At 38.3% G+C, this 18923-nt stretch overlaps 1 protein-coding gene across 1 annotated transcript in view; it reads left to right on the forward strand.

The window, feature by feature from the left end:
* LOC108697196 (1-phosphatidylinositol 4,5-bisphosphate phosphodiesterase epsilon-1) overlaps positions 1-18923 on the forward strand; it is a 220328-nt gene that overhangs the window by 82999 nt on the left and 118406 nt on the right. The window contains exon 3 of the mRNA XM_041571012.1: positions 918-1188. Within this exon, the coding sequence (XP_041426946.1) occupies positions 918-1188 (271 nt within the window). The remainder of the gene's footprint in view (positions 1-917; positions 1189-18923) is intronic.

The raw sequence follows: 18923 nt of genomic DNA on the forward strand, positions 1-18923 counted from the left end.
GATACTATTTTTGCCCAACAGGTGCCCTTTAATGCATGTTATTACATATGAGGAGTTGCTTTAAAATCTTACTTTTACTGGGATTTATTAGTAAAATTCTGCTCAATTTGATCTATAATATAAAATATTAGCTCAGTATAAATCCACACAGGGCTTCCTATACTGAAATGCATAACAAATAACTACCTGACGATTGGAACATCTTTATCTTTCCTCCCCTAATAAAGCTGTCTTATATGAGGAGCTTGCATGCTCCTCTCTCCTCAAAATGTTATGGTAAAGTCAGCAAATATTTACAAACATATTTGGCATGGCATGTCAAGAGAAAGAAAAACAATAAGGGGGTTATTTATCAAAGTCCGAATTTATCTCAATATTTTTTGAAAAAATCCGCACAGGTTTTTTGGACTTATTTATTAATACACTTTCCCAAAAATTTTGTTTGCGGAAAAAATCTGAAAGAATCATGAAGAATCTGATTTTCAAGTTTATTTCGGATTTTTCATCCGATTTTCAAGATTTTTTCGGATTTTCCATCCGATTTTCAAGAATTTTTCGGATTTTTCACCCGAAAACTCCAAATTTGCCTGAAAACCTCGGGGTATTGCCAAAAACGCAGCGCACATCAAAAAACCATTGGGACTTCTCCCATTGACTTATATGCAACCTCGACAGGTCTGAGATGCGGGATTTTGAGATTCTGACTTTTCCCATCCTCTGGGTTTAATAAATTCCGAAAAATTTGTGATTTTTTTTTAAAAGTCCGATTTTATTTAAAAAAAACACAAATTTTTGGTGATTTTTGCATTCAGAGTTTAGTAAATAACCCCCTAAATCAGCAGTCATGAGCAGCTTCCCTGTATTTTACATTTTTGATCCCTTCAGCTTTAGCTTTAATTTTTTTCTCTTTTTCTCAGTTTTCCAGTGCAGGCCAAGTGGTAGACGATACGGATGAATTTGCGATATGTCCAATTGAAAAACGAGTAATCTCTGTCTCACTTCATGGCCAGAAGGTTTACAACACATGCTCAAGACAAGATGTGCGCTCAGGTTTCTTTGCAACTCTGCACAGGACCTCAGTCTCAGACTTAATAACAGGAGCATTGTTGGAGGCAACTACATCTTTGGGTGCACGAAGTGGTGGTTTGAACATTTTTCTTGGCTCTACTGGAAGGACAATGTTGAAAGGTGAGCTAAGATTGAGTTTATTCTTTAACAAAGAAACAAGCCCCTCGCTTACTGTAATCGACTGGAGAGCAGTCCATAGTCACTATCTGTCTTATTGTTATTAATGTGGGACTTTTATGCACTACTCTCGGTCATTCTTACTTGAATGGATAATATGGCAAAGTCCTAGGAATGCAATAGTTGAAGTCACAGCACTGTCAAAGATTGCAGATTTAAATGTACATTTCGCTCTGATCTACTACAAGAGGCAACATTTCAGACCTGAACACTGCTTTTTTTCCCCAGGCCTGAAACATACTTAAAGGGATACTGTCGTGGGAAAACCTGTTTTTTTCAAAACACATCAGTTAATACTGCTGCTCCGGCAGAATTCTGCACTGAAATCCATTTTTCAAAAGAGCAAACAGATTTTTTTATATTCAATTTTGAAATCTGACATGGGGCTAGACATATTGTCAGTTTCCCAGCTGCCCCCAGTCATGTGATTTGTGCTCTGATAAACTTCAGTCATTCTTTACTGCTGTACTGCAAGTTGAAGATATCACCCCCCTCCCCCCCCACAGCAGCCTAACAAAAGAACAATGGGAAGGTAACCAGATAGCAGCTCCCTAACACAAGATAACAGCTGCCTGGTTGATCTAGCAACAACACTCAATAGACTGAGACTGATTCAGTTACATTAAGTAGGAGAAATAACAGCCTGCCAGAAAGTAGTTCCACCCTAAAGTGCAGGCACAAGTCACATGACTGGAGGCAGCTGGGAAAGTCACAATATGTCCAGCCCCATGTCAGATTTCAAAATTGAATATAAAAAATCTGATGACCAATTGCATAGTTGTAAAGTCCTGGAAATGGCAAAACATTACAGTACATGGTTAATTTGTCATTTTAGACCACATCCCACTAAAATGTGAAATACATATTCTGCTTTCCAAACATGTTCAAATTCTCTATGACTACTGGTTATGGAATGATACCTACTGTCCTTTAACATTCTCACCAAAACCCCAAGTCAAAGGCCAATTATCTTAAGCCTCCTTATCTAAGTGGATCAGCAGTATATTTACACTCACTCAGATGATCAATATTGATTCTCTAGTAAGTTCTTGTAGCTATGGGACCCCTATTAGTATCAAAATAAGAATAGCCTCTGGTCTCCAAAGCTAAGAAAGATAACATGTTAACAAAGCATTAAACATAGCACCTACCGACCGTATAATGTCTACCAAGCAGTGTTCACTTGAATAGGAGGCACTGGATTCTCAAATATGATGTTCTAAAACATTAAATCCCAGAGGGCCATGAAAAAAGGGATTACATATTGTCACATTTAAAGGACTAGTAACTATGTGCTAGGATTCATAGAAAAAAAACCCACTAAGACAAATTAAACTTTAACATCGCAAAACCTCTATTAAGAAATAACTCCGCTCCGCTTCAGAAAAGGCAACACGATGACGATCCATCGTGCAGTGATCGATTACTCCTCCCTGGCTATCTCCTATAAGGAAGGTAGGGAGGAGAAATTGAGCGCTGCACGATGGATCGCCCAATTGCTTTCTGAAGAGGATTTTTGGTAAGTTATTTCTTAATAAAGACTTTGCGATTTTAAAGTTTCATTTGTCTTGGTGGTTTTTTTTTTCCATGTATACTAATGAATTTTTTTGAAAAAATGTTGATGTTACTGGTCCTTTAAATATACTAAATATCAAATCTTTTGACAATTACATAATGGCAATGCTATATCTTTAAATATATAAACTGGCAGAATATTCTTGCTTTTATCTTAACTCATAAACAGGCTGAATCATTTTTTACATCCTTTGGTCACACTAAAATCTGAAATAGGGCTCGCCTTTAGCAAAAAACACATCTTAAATGGGAAAACATATGCCGTCTTTAATGTGCAGATGTGCTTATTGACCCCGGTCCTCAGGAGGTTCAAAATCATAATATAAACAAACTGCTTACATGGGAAGCAGAGAGAATTCTAAAGAGAATCTATTATCACATAAAATCCTATTTACAGACGTGTTTGGAGTCGTTTACTGCCGGATCTTTTACAATTATATTTGCTTGCTGTACAGTTGTTGATTTCGTTTGGATATTTGCTATTACTGTCTCTACATATTATAGTGTTGTGAACAACATCATTCCAGAGTCTTTTAGGAAAATCACAGTTCCTGCTCTGCCTATTGCATTGCTTTCCTGTGTAATGCCTTAATATGTGCCTGGACGCTCTGTCTTTACCCATGATTGCACTGGTCAGTGCCTAATGTGTTTACCAGATCAAAACAACAAAAGCCTATGAACGTGTTCCTCTGCAATAGGCTTCCAATTGAAAAATGCAGTATGTTGGGGGAAATGGGCATTACTGGCAGCCATATCTTTGCTTGAGCCCTTAAAGGGCATGTAAAGTCTAAAATAGAATAAGGCTAGAAATGCTGTATTTTGTATACTAAATATAAACATGAACGTACTGCACCACAAGCCTAATCCAACAAATGATTTATGCTTTCAAAGTTGGCAACAGGGGGTCACAATCGTGTAACTTTGTTAAAAATCTTTGCAAGACCAAGACTGTGCACATGCTCAGTGTGGTCTGGGCTGTTTAGGGATCGTCATAAACAAAGCTGCTTGAGTTCTGCATGGCTGGGAAGTAAGGTGGGGGGGCTCCCCCTGCTGTTCATAAGTATGATTGTTTCCCTGCACAGCAGTTAGGGACCGTCTGACAATTCCTATCCACAGCAATAAATGAAGGGAGAATTTCACTGCATACAGTCAGGTTTTTTACAGTACACATTTTTTGATTAAAGTATATTGGAGATAGGGTTCTTTTTCATTAAAGAAAGTAAAAATGGGATTTTATTTTTTTGCCTTTACATGCAGATTTACTAAAGGGGCGAAGTGACTAACGCTGGCGACAATTCAACAGCATTACCACTTCAGGCACTAACTAACGGGCACAGATGTAACTTCGCTAGCGAAAAAGACAGACATTAGCGCTCATTTGCACTCTATCGCCAGGCGAATTTTTGATCTGGCGAATGGACGTTACTCCGCAAATTCACTGAGATGCGGATTTGAACGTTACCTCTTTTTTCGCCAGACTTGGCTTCGCCAGCTCAGACCAGACAAAGTGCATTAGAGTTCATAGATCTTCCTCATTCTTCTGTTACTTACATCATATTTTTTAGTGGAATAGGTTTCTAAGTCCCTTTTTTTAGAGTGATAGCTGCAAAAGTTTTTTTTTGGGTAACTGGGTCCCCCCATACATTTTCTAACATATGGAACATTAACTATACAGCGGCTCATGTGTAGGGCATTATAACAATTTTCTTTATTAAGGTTCCCTGGACTTGTGTAATGTAATGTATTTGCTTCAACATATACCTCCATTCAACTTTATAATTTCCCGCCGTATGCAAATTAGCCTGAGCAAAGACCGCTAATGAAGTTGTGCTAGGCATCATTGAACGCTAGGCATCTTTGCTTTGATTGCCGAAGTAATGCTAGTGAAAATTCGCCATCATTTGACGTCCTGGACTCATCTTTGCATCCTAGTAAATTAGCGTTGTCTGAGCGAATTTTCACCTGGCAAAGTGTTGCGATGACTGCGAAGCTGTCGCTGGCGAATTTTCAGCGCTTCGTTTTTTGTGGGTGGGGGACTATAAAGTATTCAACATGGCTCTATTCTCTCTATACCCTCCCAGCGCCATCATGGCTCTATCCCTCGCAGGATACCCACATATGTACATTTTAGACTGTGCATAGCAAGCCATACACAGACCAGGTTCAGCTGTTGTTGACCAAGTTGAAAGCTTATTGGTAGATGTATTGAAGTGGTGTGTTTAGAATAAAATTTCCCTTGTCCTCATTTCTACCTTTGAATTTTTACTTGAGAACAGGAGAGTTGTGCCACAGGGGTTTGATCCAGTCAATAAATCTGGAATGTAGTGTGCAGAATCAATTGTTGCTATCATCAGTTTCATCTGAAAATATTTATTTTCATAAATAATAATAACCTTTATGCTCAACTACTCTACTTTCCACTACTCTGCTCTCAAAAATTTGTGAAAATCTAATTTTTTTTCCTGCAAAGCAAATTATAGGGAAAACGTAATAATAAATAAGCGGAAAAAACCTGAGCGGATTTGATCGGATTTTTTAGCAGAAAATATTGAGATAAATTCGGACTTTGATAAATAACCCCCGTAGTGTTTCAGGTTGATTGTTATTGAACATTTCTGCAAAAACCCCAATAATCCCTCCCATCTCTTCCACTTCCTGCTCCCTGAATTCCCAGGCTGTGCAGGGAAGTCGGCGGCTCTCAGCTCGCTGCACTGTAGGACAGGAACCAATCAGCAGCTAGCAGGACCTGATAGGGAACTGAAGCCTGTTTGTGATTGTGTGACTGCAGAGCTGTGATTGGCTGTCACACTCCTACTGTGCTTCTGGCAGGGACATGCCCACCCCTCCTTTGAAACACAGACAGGGACCAGAGAACATCTATAGGGAGCTCCAATAAAGGGGCTATTTTTATAGATAATATACATTTTTAGCACCACGTAAAAGCAACACCATATATTACTTATAATTGCCTTATCTCCTATGTCTCTTCATATTCTATTAAAAATTTTAGTTATGTTGAGAGTAGCTGAAATCGTCAACCACAACATCCATGAGCCTTTTATGCGACATGGCATGATTTATGGCAGTTGTTTCATCGGATAATTACATTTTAGAGCATTAAGTGCATTTTTCGACTCCCTGCATGTACATTACATTGCACAGGAAATTACATATTCCAGTGACATCTAAGCAGAACAGGGCTCCTGGGTAGGAAATGAACCAATACAGGATACAGAGAATTATGTAAAACCCAAATATAGTATAGAAATTAAATTAGTGAAACCCATGAAATAGAAGAGAATGAAAGAGATGCACAAAATGTCACATTGTTAAAATGCAGATTAACGTCTGTACAATAGGAATTAGTCTGCGTTTTAGAAAGTTTTAGATTTCCACAATTGCATTTAAGTAGACTCGTATGTTTTCTCTTGCATGCTATCTCATTCATTTTCTAAAACAGATGACAACTGCTTATTGAATTCAGCTATATGCTTCCTCCTGATGTAGCCAATGCTTACATTATAAGCTGGTATCTGTCCTTAGAAATATAGCACTCACTATAAGCATTTCACTATACGATTTAAAATAAAAATAGCTTCTAATTATATTGGCTCATGCTATATTTTAATAAGCCCCCCTTCCTTTATTTTTCTCTACTTCTGCTTTTAAGCACATCTAATAGTTTTTCAAGCTTGTGTACTACTGTCGTAGAAAAAAAAAAAAGCATGTTTCAACAGTAAAGGCTCATTTACAAACTCAGTGCTTAAATGGATGAAAACTGCATGAATTGGTGCTATTTATTTATGTCATGTGCAACTTGCTACATGTGCTAATGAGCATCTTCAGTGTGCTCTGATTTCAATGTGCATCTTTTGCATCTCTGAATTATGCACCATGTCCAAATGTATTTATAAGTTATCCCAAGCTATATATAAGTTCCATATGTCTATGTACACCAGTATTATTACATGCAGTATACAGGCATGGGACCTGTTATCCAGAATGATAACTGATCTTTCCATAATTTGGATCTTCATACCTTAAGTCTACTAGAAAATCATTTAAACATTAAATAAGCCCATTAGGCTTGCTTTACCTCTAATAAGGATTAATGATATCTTAGTTGGGATGAAGAACAAGCAGGGCTGGAACTAGGGGTAGGCAGAGTAGGTACATGTCTAGGGCGCAAAGCTTTGCACGTACCTTTCACTGCTGCCTACCCCAGTCCGCTCTTCTGCAGTCCTGCGCCTGTTTGTGCGCACATGCATGCGCGTACATGAGAGTGGTGCGTACCTGAAGTGATAGCCTGCAAAAGTCCTTACTTTCTTTTTGGGTAACTGGGTTCCCCCATTCATTTTCTAATATATGGAACACAAACTATACAGTGGGCTTGTGTGTAGGGCATTATAACAATTATTTTTCTTTATTAAGGTTCCCTGGACTTGTGTAATGTAATGTATTTGCTGCAACATATACGTCCATTCAACTTTATAATTTCCCGCCGTATGCAAATTAGCCTGAGCGAAGACCACTAACGAACTTGCGCTAGGTATAATTGAACGCTATCGCATCTTGGCTTTGATTGCCGAAGTAACGCTAGGGTCTAAATTACCCTAGTAACCACGCATTGATTTGAATAAGAGTCTGGAAAAGGTATAGAAAAGGGCCTGACTAGAAAGATAAGTAATTAAAAGTAGCACTAACAATTCATTTGTAGGCTTACAGAGCAGTTTTTATATGGGGTCAGTGACCCCCATTTTAAAGCTAGAAAGAGTCAGAAAAAGAAGGCAAATCATCCAAAAATTATATAAAAAAAAAAAATGGAGGCCAGTTGAGAAGTTGCTTAGAATTAGCCATTCTATAACATACTTAACACCCCTTTAAATACTAATTTGCACCTTAACTAAACCATTAGTATAATATAGACAGTAGTATTCAATTCGCAGTTGATCTTCCTATTTTATTCCTTGGTTTTTTAAATGAATGCAACATTTTGTTCTGCATCTCTTCAACTTGGAACTTAGACTGTTATATGGTTGTTAGGGTTCCAGTTTTACAGACGATAACTAGGCCAACCATAGGAAGCTTTGTATACAGAGAAAGGCACATTGTGCTTCATTCAAGGAACTCAAATGGGCAAATTTACTAAAGGGCGAAGTGCCTAACGCAGGCGAAAATTTGCCAGTGTGACATAATTTTAGTACTTTGCTGATTTACTAACGGTCTCTGGCGTAACTTTGCTAGCGGAGGAGATAGACTCTATCGCGACTTTGCTCCCTAACACCAGGCGAATTTGCAGTCTGGCGAATGGACGTAACTACGCAAATTCACTAAGATGAGAAATTTACTGAACGTTACCTCTTGCGCCAGACTTGCCTTCACCACCTCAGACCAGGCGAAGTGCAACAGAGTAGATAGGACTTCCTAAAAAAAATAGATGAAAATGTTTCAAAGTCCCAAAAAACGTTAGCGTCATTTCCTTTTCAGGGTGATAGGCTGAAAAAGAGCATAAATTCTTTTTGGGGGTAACCGGCTTCCCCCCTACATTTCCTAACATATGGCACATAAACTATACACTGGGCTCATGTGTAGGGCAATATCACAACTTTATTTTATATTATTAAGGTTTCCCAGGCTTGTGTAGTGTAATGTATTTGCTGCAACATATACGTCCATTCAACTTTAACTTCCCACCGTATGCAAATTAGCCAACGCTAGCGCAACCCTGCCAGCATTCAGCGCTCTGGATGCAACTTTAGGTTTTAGTGAATCAGCGAATTTACACCTGGCAAAGTGCTGCGCTGTGAGGGAAACCGTCGCTGGCGAATTTTCGGAGGTTAGTGAATTTGCCCCAAATAGTTCAGCCTTAAGGTGGAACCTGCAGGACAAAGTACAAAAAAGTTTTGTACATAAGCCTGCCCCTATTGAGTTTCATGTTAACAAGAGGCAGAAGAGAAAGGCAAATGTTTTGCAAACTGCAAACAGCACAAAAAAGATTATCAATTGCAATAGCAAATTTCAAGCACTCAGGCTTAAATCTACCATTGATGGCTGACACTCTGATAAACTGGAACAGCAGTTGTTAATGATGATGTTATTTCATTAATGAAGATGTATCCTTTCTTTGTAAAGCATAACCTGACAGAACTCTGTACTAGAGCTACAAAGTTTTGCCAAAGGATTTAATACGGATTATGCTGGGGTCTTCATATATCCATGCCTTGAATTCCTTGCTAGCATTCATAAAGCCTGAACTTCTTTCACAGACCACCTTCCTTGCAGCTGTGCTTAATTTTTGATTTCTTGATTTTTCATAGTCTGTTCTCTTTCCTGTGAGCGGTTCCTGGATAAGAATTTGGCTGTAGTACTCCTAAAGCTGGTAGAATGTGTCCAACCTCTTTTTCATATCTCGTAAATCGAGGACATGGAACCTTCAGCGATTTCTATGTTTTCTATACATATTGGAGTTTTCAAGTTTCAACGATAGATAAAAAGGATATGGCTGTGTATTATATTGTATAGAACTATTAGACATAAATATGCTCATACAGGTACATATTATTCCTCTCACTGCAGACAAACAGCATTGGTTTAGTGTTAAATTCCTTGCACCTCCTGGGTCAAGTAGAAGATAAATCAACTCTATTAAATTGGAAATGCCTCAGGCACTGGAGTTTAGAGACACAAATGCCTAGGATAAGGTTTCCTCGTGACACTTTATTTGATATTAACAGTATCAGGGTGAGCCAGAGGTGTGGTGGCCATATAATTTGTTTATAATAAAGGGGAACCAAATATATCAATGTATATTTATGTAACGCTTTCTTGGGCTATCCTGCCAATTAGGAGTTAAGGGTGTCCAGCTAGGGAGTGAGCATGGGTTACACTGCGAATCTACACCCAGGGCAAAGCCTTTGCCAAATGGAAGCTTCCCCTTTAAAATGTAGTAGAACTACAACTCACAGGCATATACGTGTAAAAATAGAATAATGGACGCCAGGAGGTTCTTAGATAGTAAAACAGGTGCACAGATTTATTATGCCAGAGGCAAATGACCACAGGTTTACTTACAAAATGTATAGGACGCAGCAGATGGAATCACTTTGGACATAGCAAGGATCACAGTCAGACAGATGCGACTCCCAACGCATATTGCAGATAGGTGTACATAAATTCCCAGTTAACCGACGTTGCCAGTGAGGGGATCGGGATCAATCAGGTAGGGTAGTCCTTTGCTAACCTAGGTGCAACTGAGTTCCCTGCTCTAAAGGCAAACAGGCCTTGTGGGAAAGCTACTTCCTGCTACAATCCTCGTTGGAGCGACAACTGCTCTTTCTGCTACACCTCTCTGTCTTACTCTCCTAGAGAGTCTATAACAAGATCTTACTATATTAGCTGTTCCTCGTTCACGGGGTTACCTGGTCCCCGACTTAGCACCAAAGGTGTCAGGTCCCTCTGGGGTAATTGCTTACTGGGGCCTATGGTGATCCCAGGCTCAATGGGGATTCACCCAGCAGCAGCACCAGGAGCCAAAGAGGAAGAGGCCACTCCCTGCACAACACTATATAGCAGTGTGGCAGGGGAGTGTCATTACACTCTTTGTCCAATAGGTGAGGGTGTTACACTTTACCAGTTAGAAGGCTTGGCCCAATAACAAGGGAAAAGAGAGACTACATACAAAAGGTAGGGAATTGACTCTATAGGGATAGGATATCCTATAGGTCCCTACATTTACTTAGATTGCTCTTCATGCTTTCAACCAGAAGTGGGGTGTACTGAGGCTTAAAGCATCTCTTGTATTAAGCATGATAGAATTGGGCAGGAAAGCATCAGCATATGCTTCCTGAATTGGCGACTAAATGTAGTGGCCCTCGAAAAAAAAATGTAAATACAAACGGTTTCCTAATTTAAAATATTGCAATCACACTGAAGGCCTTGCATGATCTTATTTAAACCATACCTATAGAAATAACTCACTCTGTGTTTATATCACAACAAGAATCGATGTGTACTAGCTTCATAATAAAGAAATCTGATATTATAACTGATAGATACAGGGATCACACAATAAGGGGGCCCTAAATTATTGACAACACTAAAAACAAATATTCAGATGGGTAAATATGCTATTAATCCTCCAGACTGCATTTTATAATACAAAGTCCTAGCAATTGGGACCTGTCACATTGGACAATTTCTGTTTATGTGAAATATGCTTCCAAGTGAGCCAAAAATCGATACAAAATATAAATAGTCAGAAATGTCAGTAAATGCAATTTTCCAACGAAACCAGCATTTGTCGTGGTTAAATTGCCATGGTCTCCTATCAGTGAATGGATGAACGACAATTATTGTACACGTGCCATTGCAAAGCTATCAGAATTTCAGTATAATAATGTAAGATTTCAGCTTAACGGAGAAGGAAAGGCAACAATAACTGGAGCCAAAAGACAAGCCAAATATGCGTTCAAAAATCTGTAATGGGGTTGACATTTTATGATTTGATGAAAGATCTTTTTAAGAAATATGTTTTGAAGAGCAATATCATACATAACAATCTACATGCATTTCATAAGTAACCAGCACATTTTGGTAACAAAGAATAAAATTCGACAAATATTAAATAAGAAAGTGGATTCGATTTTTGAAAATGTTTTTTGCTGCAATGCTATATAAATGATTAATACATGAACTACAGTCCACTGGTCCTGGACATGCCTAGAACTATAAGCTGTGTTCATTAGTTTTAGAAATATTAAGAATCAAGTAGATATTAAGATTTGGAAATATTAAGAAGACAGACGTGTACAACACATACTCAGTATTGGGAGGGATTCCTAGTGCTGTCAAGGGCCCACCAGGATCTTCCATAGTATCTTGGTGGGCTAGTCCTTCCCTGTAGTTAAGTTGCCTACACCCAAGCTTTACAAGCACTTTAATTGTGCATTTTAGGAGTTTTGTGTGTGATGACACCTTGAATACCTGGTATATTTTAGTTTAGTTTGTATTTAAGGAGTATGGCTGCATGGTAAAAGTAATAAATATATTGCACTTGTGTCCATTGCCTTGCAATTTATAAGATGCACAAGATAACATTGCTTTAGTACCGGAACATGCCATTAAAATGATCTGAATAATCAAAGTTATTTGCATGAAAATGTGCTCTTTTGACCCCATTGCTGCCTACTCTATTTTCTTTTCTTCCCATTTTACCTGTAAAACCCCTTATTTTCTTCTCTTGAACCACATCTCAACCTTCTCGTATATGCCTTTTTACTCTTCGCTTATTTATTTTATATAGTACAGGTATAGGACTTGTCATCCAGACTGATGGGACCTAGGGGTTAAGGGGTCCTTCGATTATATGGACCATCATATTTTCAGGAGCCTATTTACTAAAACTTGATTTTTTTCTAGTTTTTGAATAGAAACAAATTCAACAAAACTTCCAAATACGAACTGCCTTAATTTGCCAACAAAATTGATTTAAAAAGTCAGTGCTGGAAAAATTGTGACAAATTTGTGCAACAATTTTGGATTGTTGCACAAAAATCAGCTTCAAAATGTTTGAAAACGTTGAGAATCTTGAAGGCAATAAACATCTTCCAAACATCTGCCATTGACTTCTACATGACTTCGACATGTTTTAGCTGGAGTATTTTCAGATTCAGATTTTTAGCAGCTTGGAGCATAATAGATCTTAAAAAAAAGTTGCGCTTTGGATAATGGGTTTTACCCGGATATCGGATTCCATACCTGTACCTGGCTTTCAATATACTACCTAGTAAACTAAATTCAGTAATGGTTTGAGCAATAATTAAGAATCACAAAATCCTGTCAATACCATACGTATCATATCTTTGACCTGTATGTTTTTGCTGTTAATCAACCTAACCATTGGGATACTAGATGTGATATCAGTTTAAGCACATTAGGTAAGTCAAATTAGACTTGTACTTGTACAACTGGTGGGTAACTGATTGGATCTGCTAAATGTGGCCCAATATGTTGCCAAATTACTGGGTGCTTTGCCAACTTTAGCCTCTGAATTCGGGGGACTGCAAAAATGAAGGAAAAGTTGATGGGGGCTGCCATATTTGTGCAACAGTAGTCCATTAGCAGTAGTAACTGACAGATTAAGAAGGGAGAGTCAGGTTGCAAAATAGTCAGGTTCAGGAACTTCAAGTAACAATTGCAGACCTGTAGATGAATGTGACCTATAGATACTGTTACCTATATTAATGCATATTAATATTTTTAACAGTTTTTTTTTGTGTCAGTATCACTTTAACAAGCAGCAGAGAGAGACGGGAATCTGATCACTAATGAAAAGCACAGCTGGTTCTGGGCATCAGCGTCATTTTTGTCCCCGATATATTTTTAGTACTTTCTATGTCATAGAAGTTGGGTACATGAATTCTGGCATATGACACCATTAAAGCTTGTGAACACATCCATTAAGCAGAGTCTCACCTGAAAAACAACAGCTCTGCGTGATTTGCCAGTAAATTGTTAGTAGTTTACAGTATTGATTTTTGAGTAAATCTTATTATTTCTGATCAATTTCAATTTGTCTGAGCTGTGGGGTGGCACAACACCTGTATTGATTAAAATTTAGTATTAACTCTTCCCATAACTGAACGTTGTGTGATATTAATCCGTTCCATGCATCATGAAACCATGTACAGGTATGGGACCTGTTATCCAGAATTCTCAGGACCTGGGGCCTTTCCGTAATTTAGAACTTCATACCTTAGGTTTGCTAAAAAAAAAATTTAAACATTAATGGAACCCCAAGGATTGTTTTCCTACTAATAAGGATTATATTTTAGTTGGGATCAAGCGCAAGGAATTCTTCTTATTACAGAGCAAAAAAAATACATTTTTAAAAACTGAATCATTTGATTAAAATGGAGTCAATATGGGGGGCAACCTTCTCTTAATTCAGAGCTTCTGGATAACAGTTTTCCGGATAATGGATCCTATACCTGTATATCTATAATCCATGGCCCATAGAAATTGGGGCCTGAGGGTAGTCAAAGGGAAGTGTCATGAAGCTGCTGTAAATTTATTTTTAAATGATTCACATACTGTAAATGGCACTCTACCTGTGTCTTGAGACAGGGTGTCATCCTTTTATATACCACACTGGCTAGAGGTTGGAGGGTCCATTTATAAACACAGGGCAAAGTGCAAAATACAGTGGCGGAACTACCAGGGGTGTGATGGCACCAGGACCCACACTCCCTCGTGCCCCACCAGAGCCTCAGGTCTGCACAAATCCGGTGCGAACGTTGTGTATGGAGAAGGGGAGCCTGGTTGCACATCTTGCAGCTTGAACCTCACCCATGCCACCTAAATCAGGCGGAGGCACCCAGTGGGTTACAAGGGATGAGGGGTGGCAAAAAGGATAATTTCAGCTCATTGTGCAGAGAGCACAATTTCTCTTCCCATTTTTGCCCTTCATTTTGTGGCCCATTTTGCCCTCTTCCAATGCTGTAAATTAAAGCAAGAGGAGCGGTGTCAGAATGGCCACCTCGGACAGCGCACCCCTTTGCATCGCCCCTGATGGGCAAGCTCAGAGTTTACTTTATGAAAGGACGAGGCTGCCATCTTTGTAAAGGAGTGCCTGCCTTCATCTCCCCTTTAATGCATTGCACTAGATCTGGAAAAAAACACTGCACTGCAGAGGAAAAAATATCTTCTGAAATTTGGACTTTGCATACTGCATTGTGTTTATAAACGTCCCTTCCTATCTTTATAATCTTTTTTTTTTAAAAGATTGAATTAGGCTTCTCTCTATAAATACTGATGGATGTTGTTCCCGTGACACGCTTCAAGCTGAAGCAGATTTATTGATCTATTTCTTTTTGTTATTTATATTTTACATTTGTCAGCCTCACTGGATCAGTAGCATGATCATTATTTATGCAAGAGCTGACAGAATGCTCTCATGCTTTTTTATAGATAAGATATTGTGTATATGCTACAGTTTATTATCTTTGTTATAATCTATTGCTTAGTCTATCTATTTTCTTCTAATCTCTCCCTCTGTCATGAGCCGAGTGACAGCAGATGCTTCATTCACCAAAGAGACTGTGAAGAATTTTGAGACATTCCAAACATATGCAGGTGGTTAGTCAGCGTGTACATATGAACCCATGTACTGGAAGTGAAGAATATACTGGCTTGGTTATTGAAACCCTGTGAAGAAATAAGATATCTGTCGGGACAGTTAAGGAGCTTCAGTAGAGTATCTCATTGTTTAATCTTAGTTTTTGCTTTGTTTTTAAATCTACATATCAGAGTCATCTCACAGCCTTTTCCCACTTTGCGACAGAAGTTTCAGCAGTTTAAATAAAAAGTTGTGCTCACCACTAATTTTAAAACCATTAAGTGGGGGTGATATAAGGCTGTGACCACAAAATTCATACAGACAAATACAAGAGTCCTCTGCCCTCAACCCATTATCAATATATTAAGGACATTAAGACATTTTGTGCATACTGCTACTGAAAAATGCCTTACCCTTTAAACAAAACAGGGATTGTTTGTCCATATATTGCAATATATTTAAGCTGGCCAACTACGTCAATGTCATCCCATAACTGGCCAGTCCTACACTCAAATTTCATCTGATTCATCTGATTCAGGATGTCTCTTATTATAAACTGAAATCACTATGGCAGTGGCCAGGCCTGGGCCCAAGGCAACCCGGCTTGCCACTTCGTCCCCTTGCCGGCACGGCCTCGAGTGCGTATGTTTGCACATCCGGTAGTGCACATGCATGCCCCGTTTTTTTAATTTGTGGAGGGGGGAGAGATCACGCACAGAGCTGTGCTGGAGAGTGCCGGTGGGAGAGAAAATGTCCAGACCAGGGGTAGGGCGGAAAAAGAGGTACGTGCTTGGCACCGCAACTTTGTTGCGCCCTAGGCACGTGCCTCTTCTACCTGCCCCTAGATCCGACCCTGGCTATGGCACACCTGCAGGATTGTCTCCTAAAAATACAATTATGGTGGTGACCATTGTGCATGTGTTAATGTGACAAAATGTTGCCAGCTCTTCTTTCTCAATAAGTTACTTATCACTCTTATTTACTTAATTTTTTTTTTATATGTGCTTTGCCTGTTTTCTCTTTAGATTGCAACAAGCTTTGGGAGCAGAGCCCTCTTTTGCGTTTGTGTCAGGCATCACTTTTACAAACACCTGTGACTCAATGCTGTATGCCATTTGATAATAACCTGGGTCAACATTTTTACTATTGCATACACTCATTGTTTATTTTTTTTTTCATGGAATGTAGGAGTTTGGATCTGATATCTAGATTTGACAAGCTGTTAAATCAGTCTTAAAATATTCTTCTTTTTATTGCAGATTCCACATTTGTGACTAATTTGTTCTGGGATTAAGAGGCACAGTGAAATAAACAGCAGGGGGAGAGTGAGTGAGACCCGAGAACCAAAATATAAGTTATTTATAGATTTGAGCAAAGTATGTTTTAGGTATAAATTGTCAGTTACCCAAATCCCCAAAAACCATGATCTGGACTGTAAAGCATATAAGTAGATTTTTTTAAGGTAAAAAATTTTTTTAAAGGAGGTACAAATAATAGCCCTGCACAAGGATAACTAAAGCCTAACTAAAGAAGTAGGTAGAAATGTTGTACATTATGTTTTATGCTTCTGTACCAGCCCAAGGCAACCACAGCCCCTTAGCTGTAAAGATCTGAGTCTCCAAAGATGCCCCAGTAGCTCCCCATCTTCTTTTCTGCTGATTCACTGCACATGCTCTGTGCTGCTGTCACTTATTGAGCTTAGAGACCCATATAGGAATCATTAATTTCCTCAATAATCTTTTTTTTTACAGTGCCCCTAGCTGCCCCAAACCCATCAGTACTAACTGCTGCTACTGCAATATTGCTCGATGTCCCATGGAATGGAGAGACAGTTACGCCAGCCATACTGGGCTGAAGGCGACGTGATGTTTTAATAGGCTGGAGAGCAACCAATGGAAGGATTGTAATGCCCCCAGTCAAACAAGTTGAAAGCAAGTAGGAGGATTCCTGCTGCTCTTCTCAAGTAACTGCTGGTAGCTCTGAGCTGGGACAGCATTGGTGGGGATTGTCTACAGAAAAAGAGATTATGCCCATTTTTAATAATACTGACTTTTTCCTTATTGAGAAATCTGTTAGTATCACTTTAACCAGCAACATCCATAATTTGAAAGAATAATATTTGTTTAACATTTGCAAATGTGACTTTTCATTTGAGATCTATTCCTGCTACAAATAATTTAAGCTTTCTACTAGAAAATAGTTATTAGTCAATGGTTCTTCTCATTAAAATAAGCCACTACATCAGCAAACTCAGATGGGAAAAAAAGGACACAATACATCTTATAAATAATAAAGGAGGCAAACCTGTTACAGGTATGGGACCTGTTATCCAGAATGCTCGGGACCTGGGGTTTTCCGGATAACGGATCTTTCTGTAATTTGGGTCTTCATGCCTTAAGTCTACTAGAAATTCATTTAAACATTAAATAAACCCAATAGGCTGTTTTTGCTTCCAATAAGGATTAATTATATCTTAGTTGGGATCAAGTACAAGCTACTGTTTTATTATTACAGAGAAAAAGGAAATCATTTTTAAAAATTTGGATTATTCGGATAAAATGGAGTCTATGGGAGACTTTCCGTAATTCGGAGCTTTCTGGATATCGGGTTTCAATATAAGGGATCCCATACCTGTATTTAAAATATGCTGAAAATTTTACCCAAAAGTAATTATTTTTAGATGGAGGGAGAAGTTTGAAAAGTACTTTTTATACATGCAATTGCACAAATAGGGGATACACCATTTGTATTGTGCCAGGGCATAACAAGCTATAAATACACCCCTATTCGAGACCCTTCATCTACTCCCATCACCCACTGACAGCTGAAGGACCTATAAGATGAGCGGTCCAACTTTATATAAATAATGCATGTTTTGCCCCTTTCCCTGCCATATTAATGACAGGCCTAACTGCCAATCAGGGCCTCACATCATTCTTGAAACACAAATGGCATTCACTTTCTACAAATAAGTCAAGTAGTTGAGTCGAATAGTTTTGTTTTTACTTTTTGTGTTATGTGATAGCTTTGCAACTGTCTAAGTTTGTTTAGAAAACGCCTAATTTATATTTACCCAAATTATAAGAAAGTTTAATTAACATAATAAAAAAAAGCCATGGTTTAAAAATGGGATAAGGCAGGGAAAATAAACAATGCAATCTTTATCTAGTTGTAGAAATATTTTGACTATTTTAGTATGTTATAGAATGTCCAATTTCTAGCAACTTTGCAACTGGTCTTCATTATTTATATTTTAGAGTTTTTGAATTCATTCAAATGGGGGTCAATGACCCCATTTAAAGACAAATGCTCAGTAAGGCTACAAATGTATTGTGATTGATACTTTTTATTACTCATCTTTCTGTTCAGGCCCTCACCTATTCATATTCCAGTCTCTCAATGGTTACTAGGGTAATTTGGACCCTAGCAACCAGATAACTTCAATTGCAAAATGGAGCGCTGCTGAATAAAAAGCTAAATAACCACATAAAATATGAAAACCAATTGCAAAGAATATGACTCACTATTTCATACTAAAAGTTAAAGCTCTGGCCTCTTGTTTTACTGCCTATTTAGGGGAAAAAATGCAATATTTACTCTGCCTATAAATAGGGTAGAGTTTTCCTATGACAGTGTAATAAATATTCCAGTTTTCCCCTCTGGTAAAACTTTCTAGAACTGGTGAAACCAAGTGGTAATATTCCATTCTGTTCCTGAGCGAGGCAGGTAGTGAACAGAATTTAAGATGATCTGATTATGATACCATTGCCTAAATAGAGTTTCGCTTGGAAAGATTCTTTATTTTATGTGGAACTCTTATTTTAAATATGTTCTCTGGGTTTTTAAATATTTCTCCTGTCTTGAATGTATATGTAGACTGGTGAGAGAGTGAAAGAATGGATTCTGGCAGTGTGTAATAAACACACATAACTATTAATGTCTCAGATGCTTCAGCTGATTTTCCTTATGTAAAGTAAACCACTTAAAT

Source organism: Xenopus laevis, chromosome 7S (assembly GCF_017654675.1).
Source record: "Xenopus laevis strain J_2021 chromosome 7S, Xenopus_laevis_v10.1, whole genome shotgun sequence".
Taxonomy (NCBI): Eukaryota; Metazoa; Chordata; class Amphibia; order Anura; family Pipidae; genus Xenopus; species Xenopus laevis.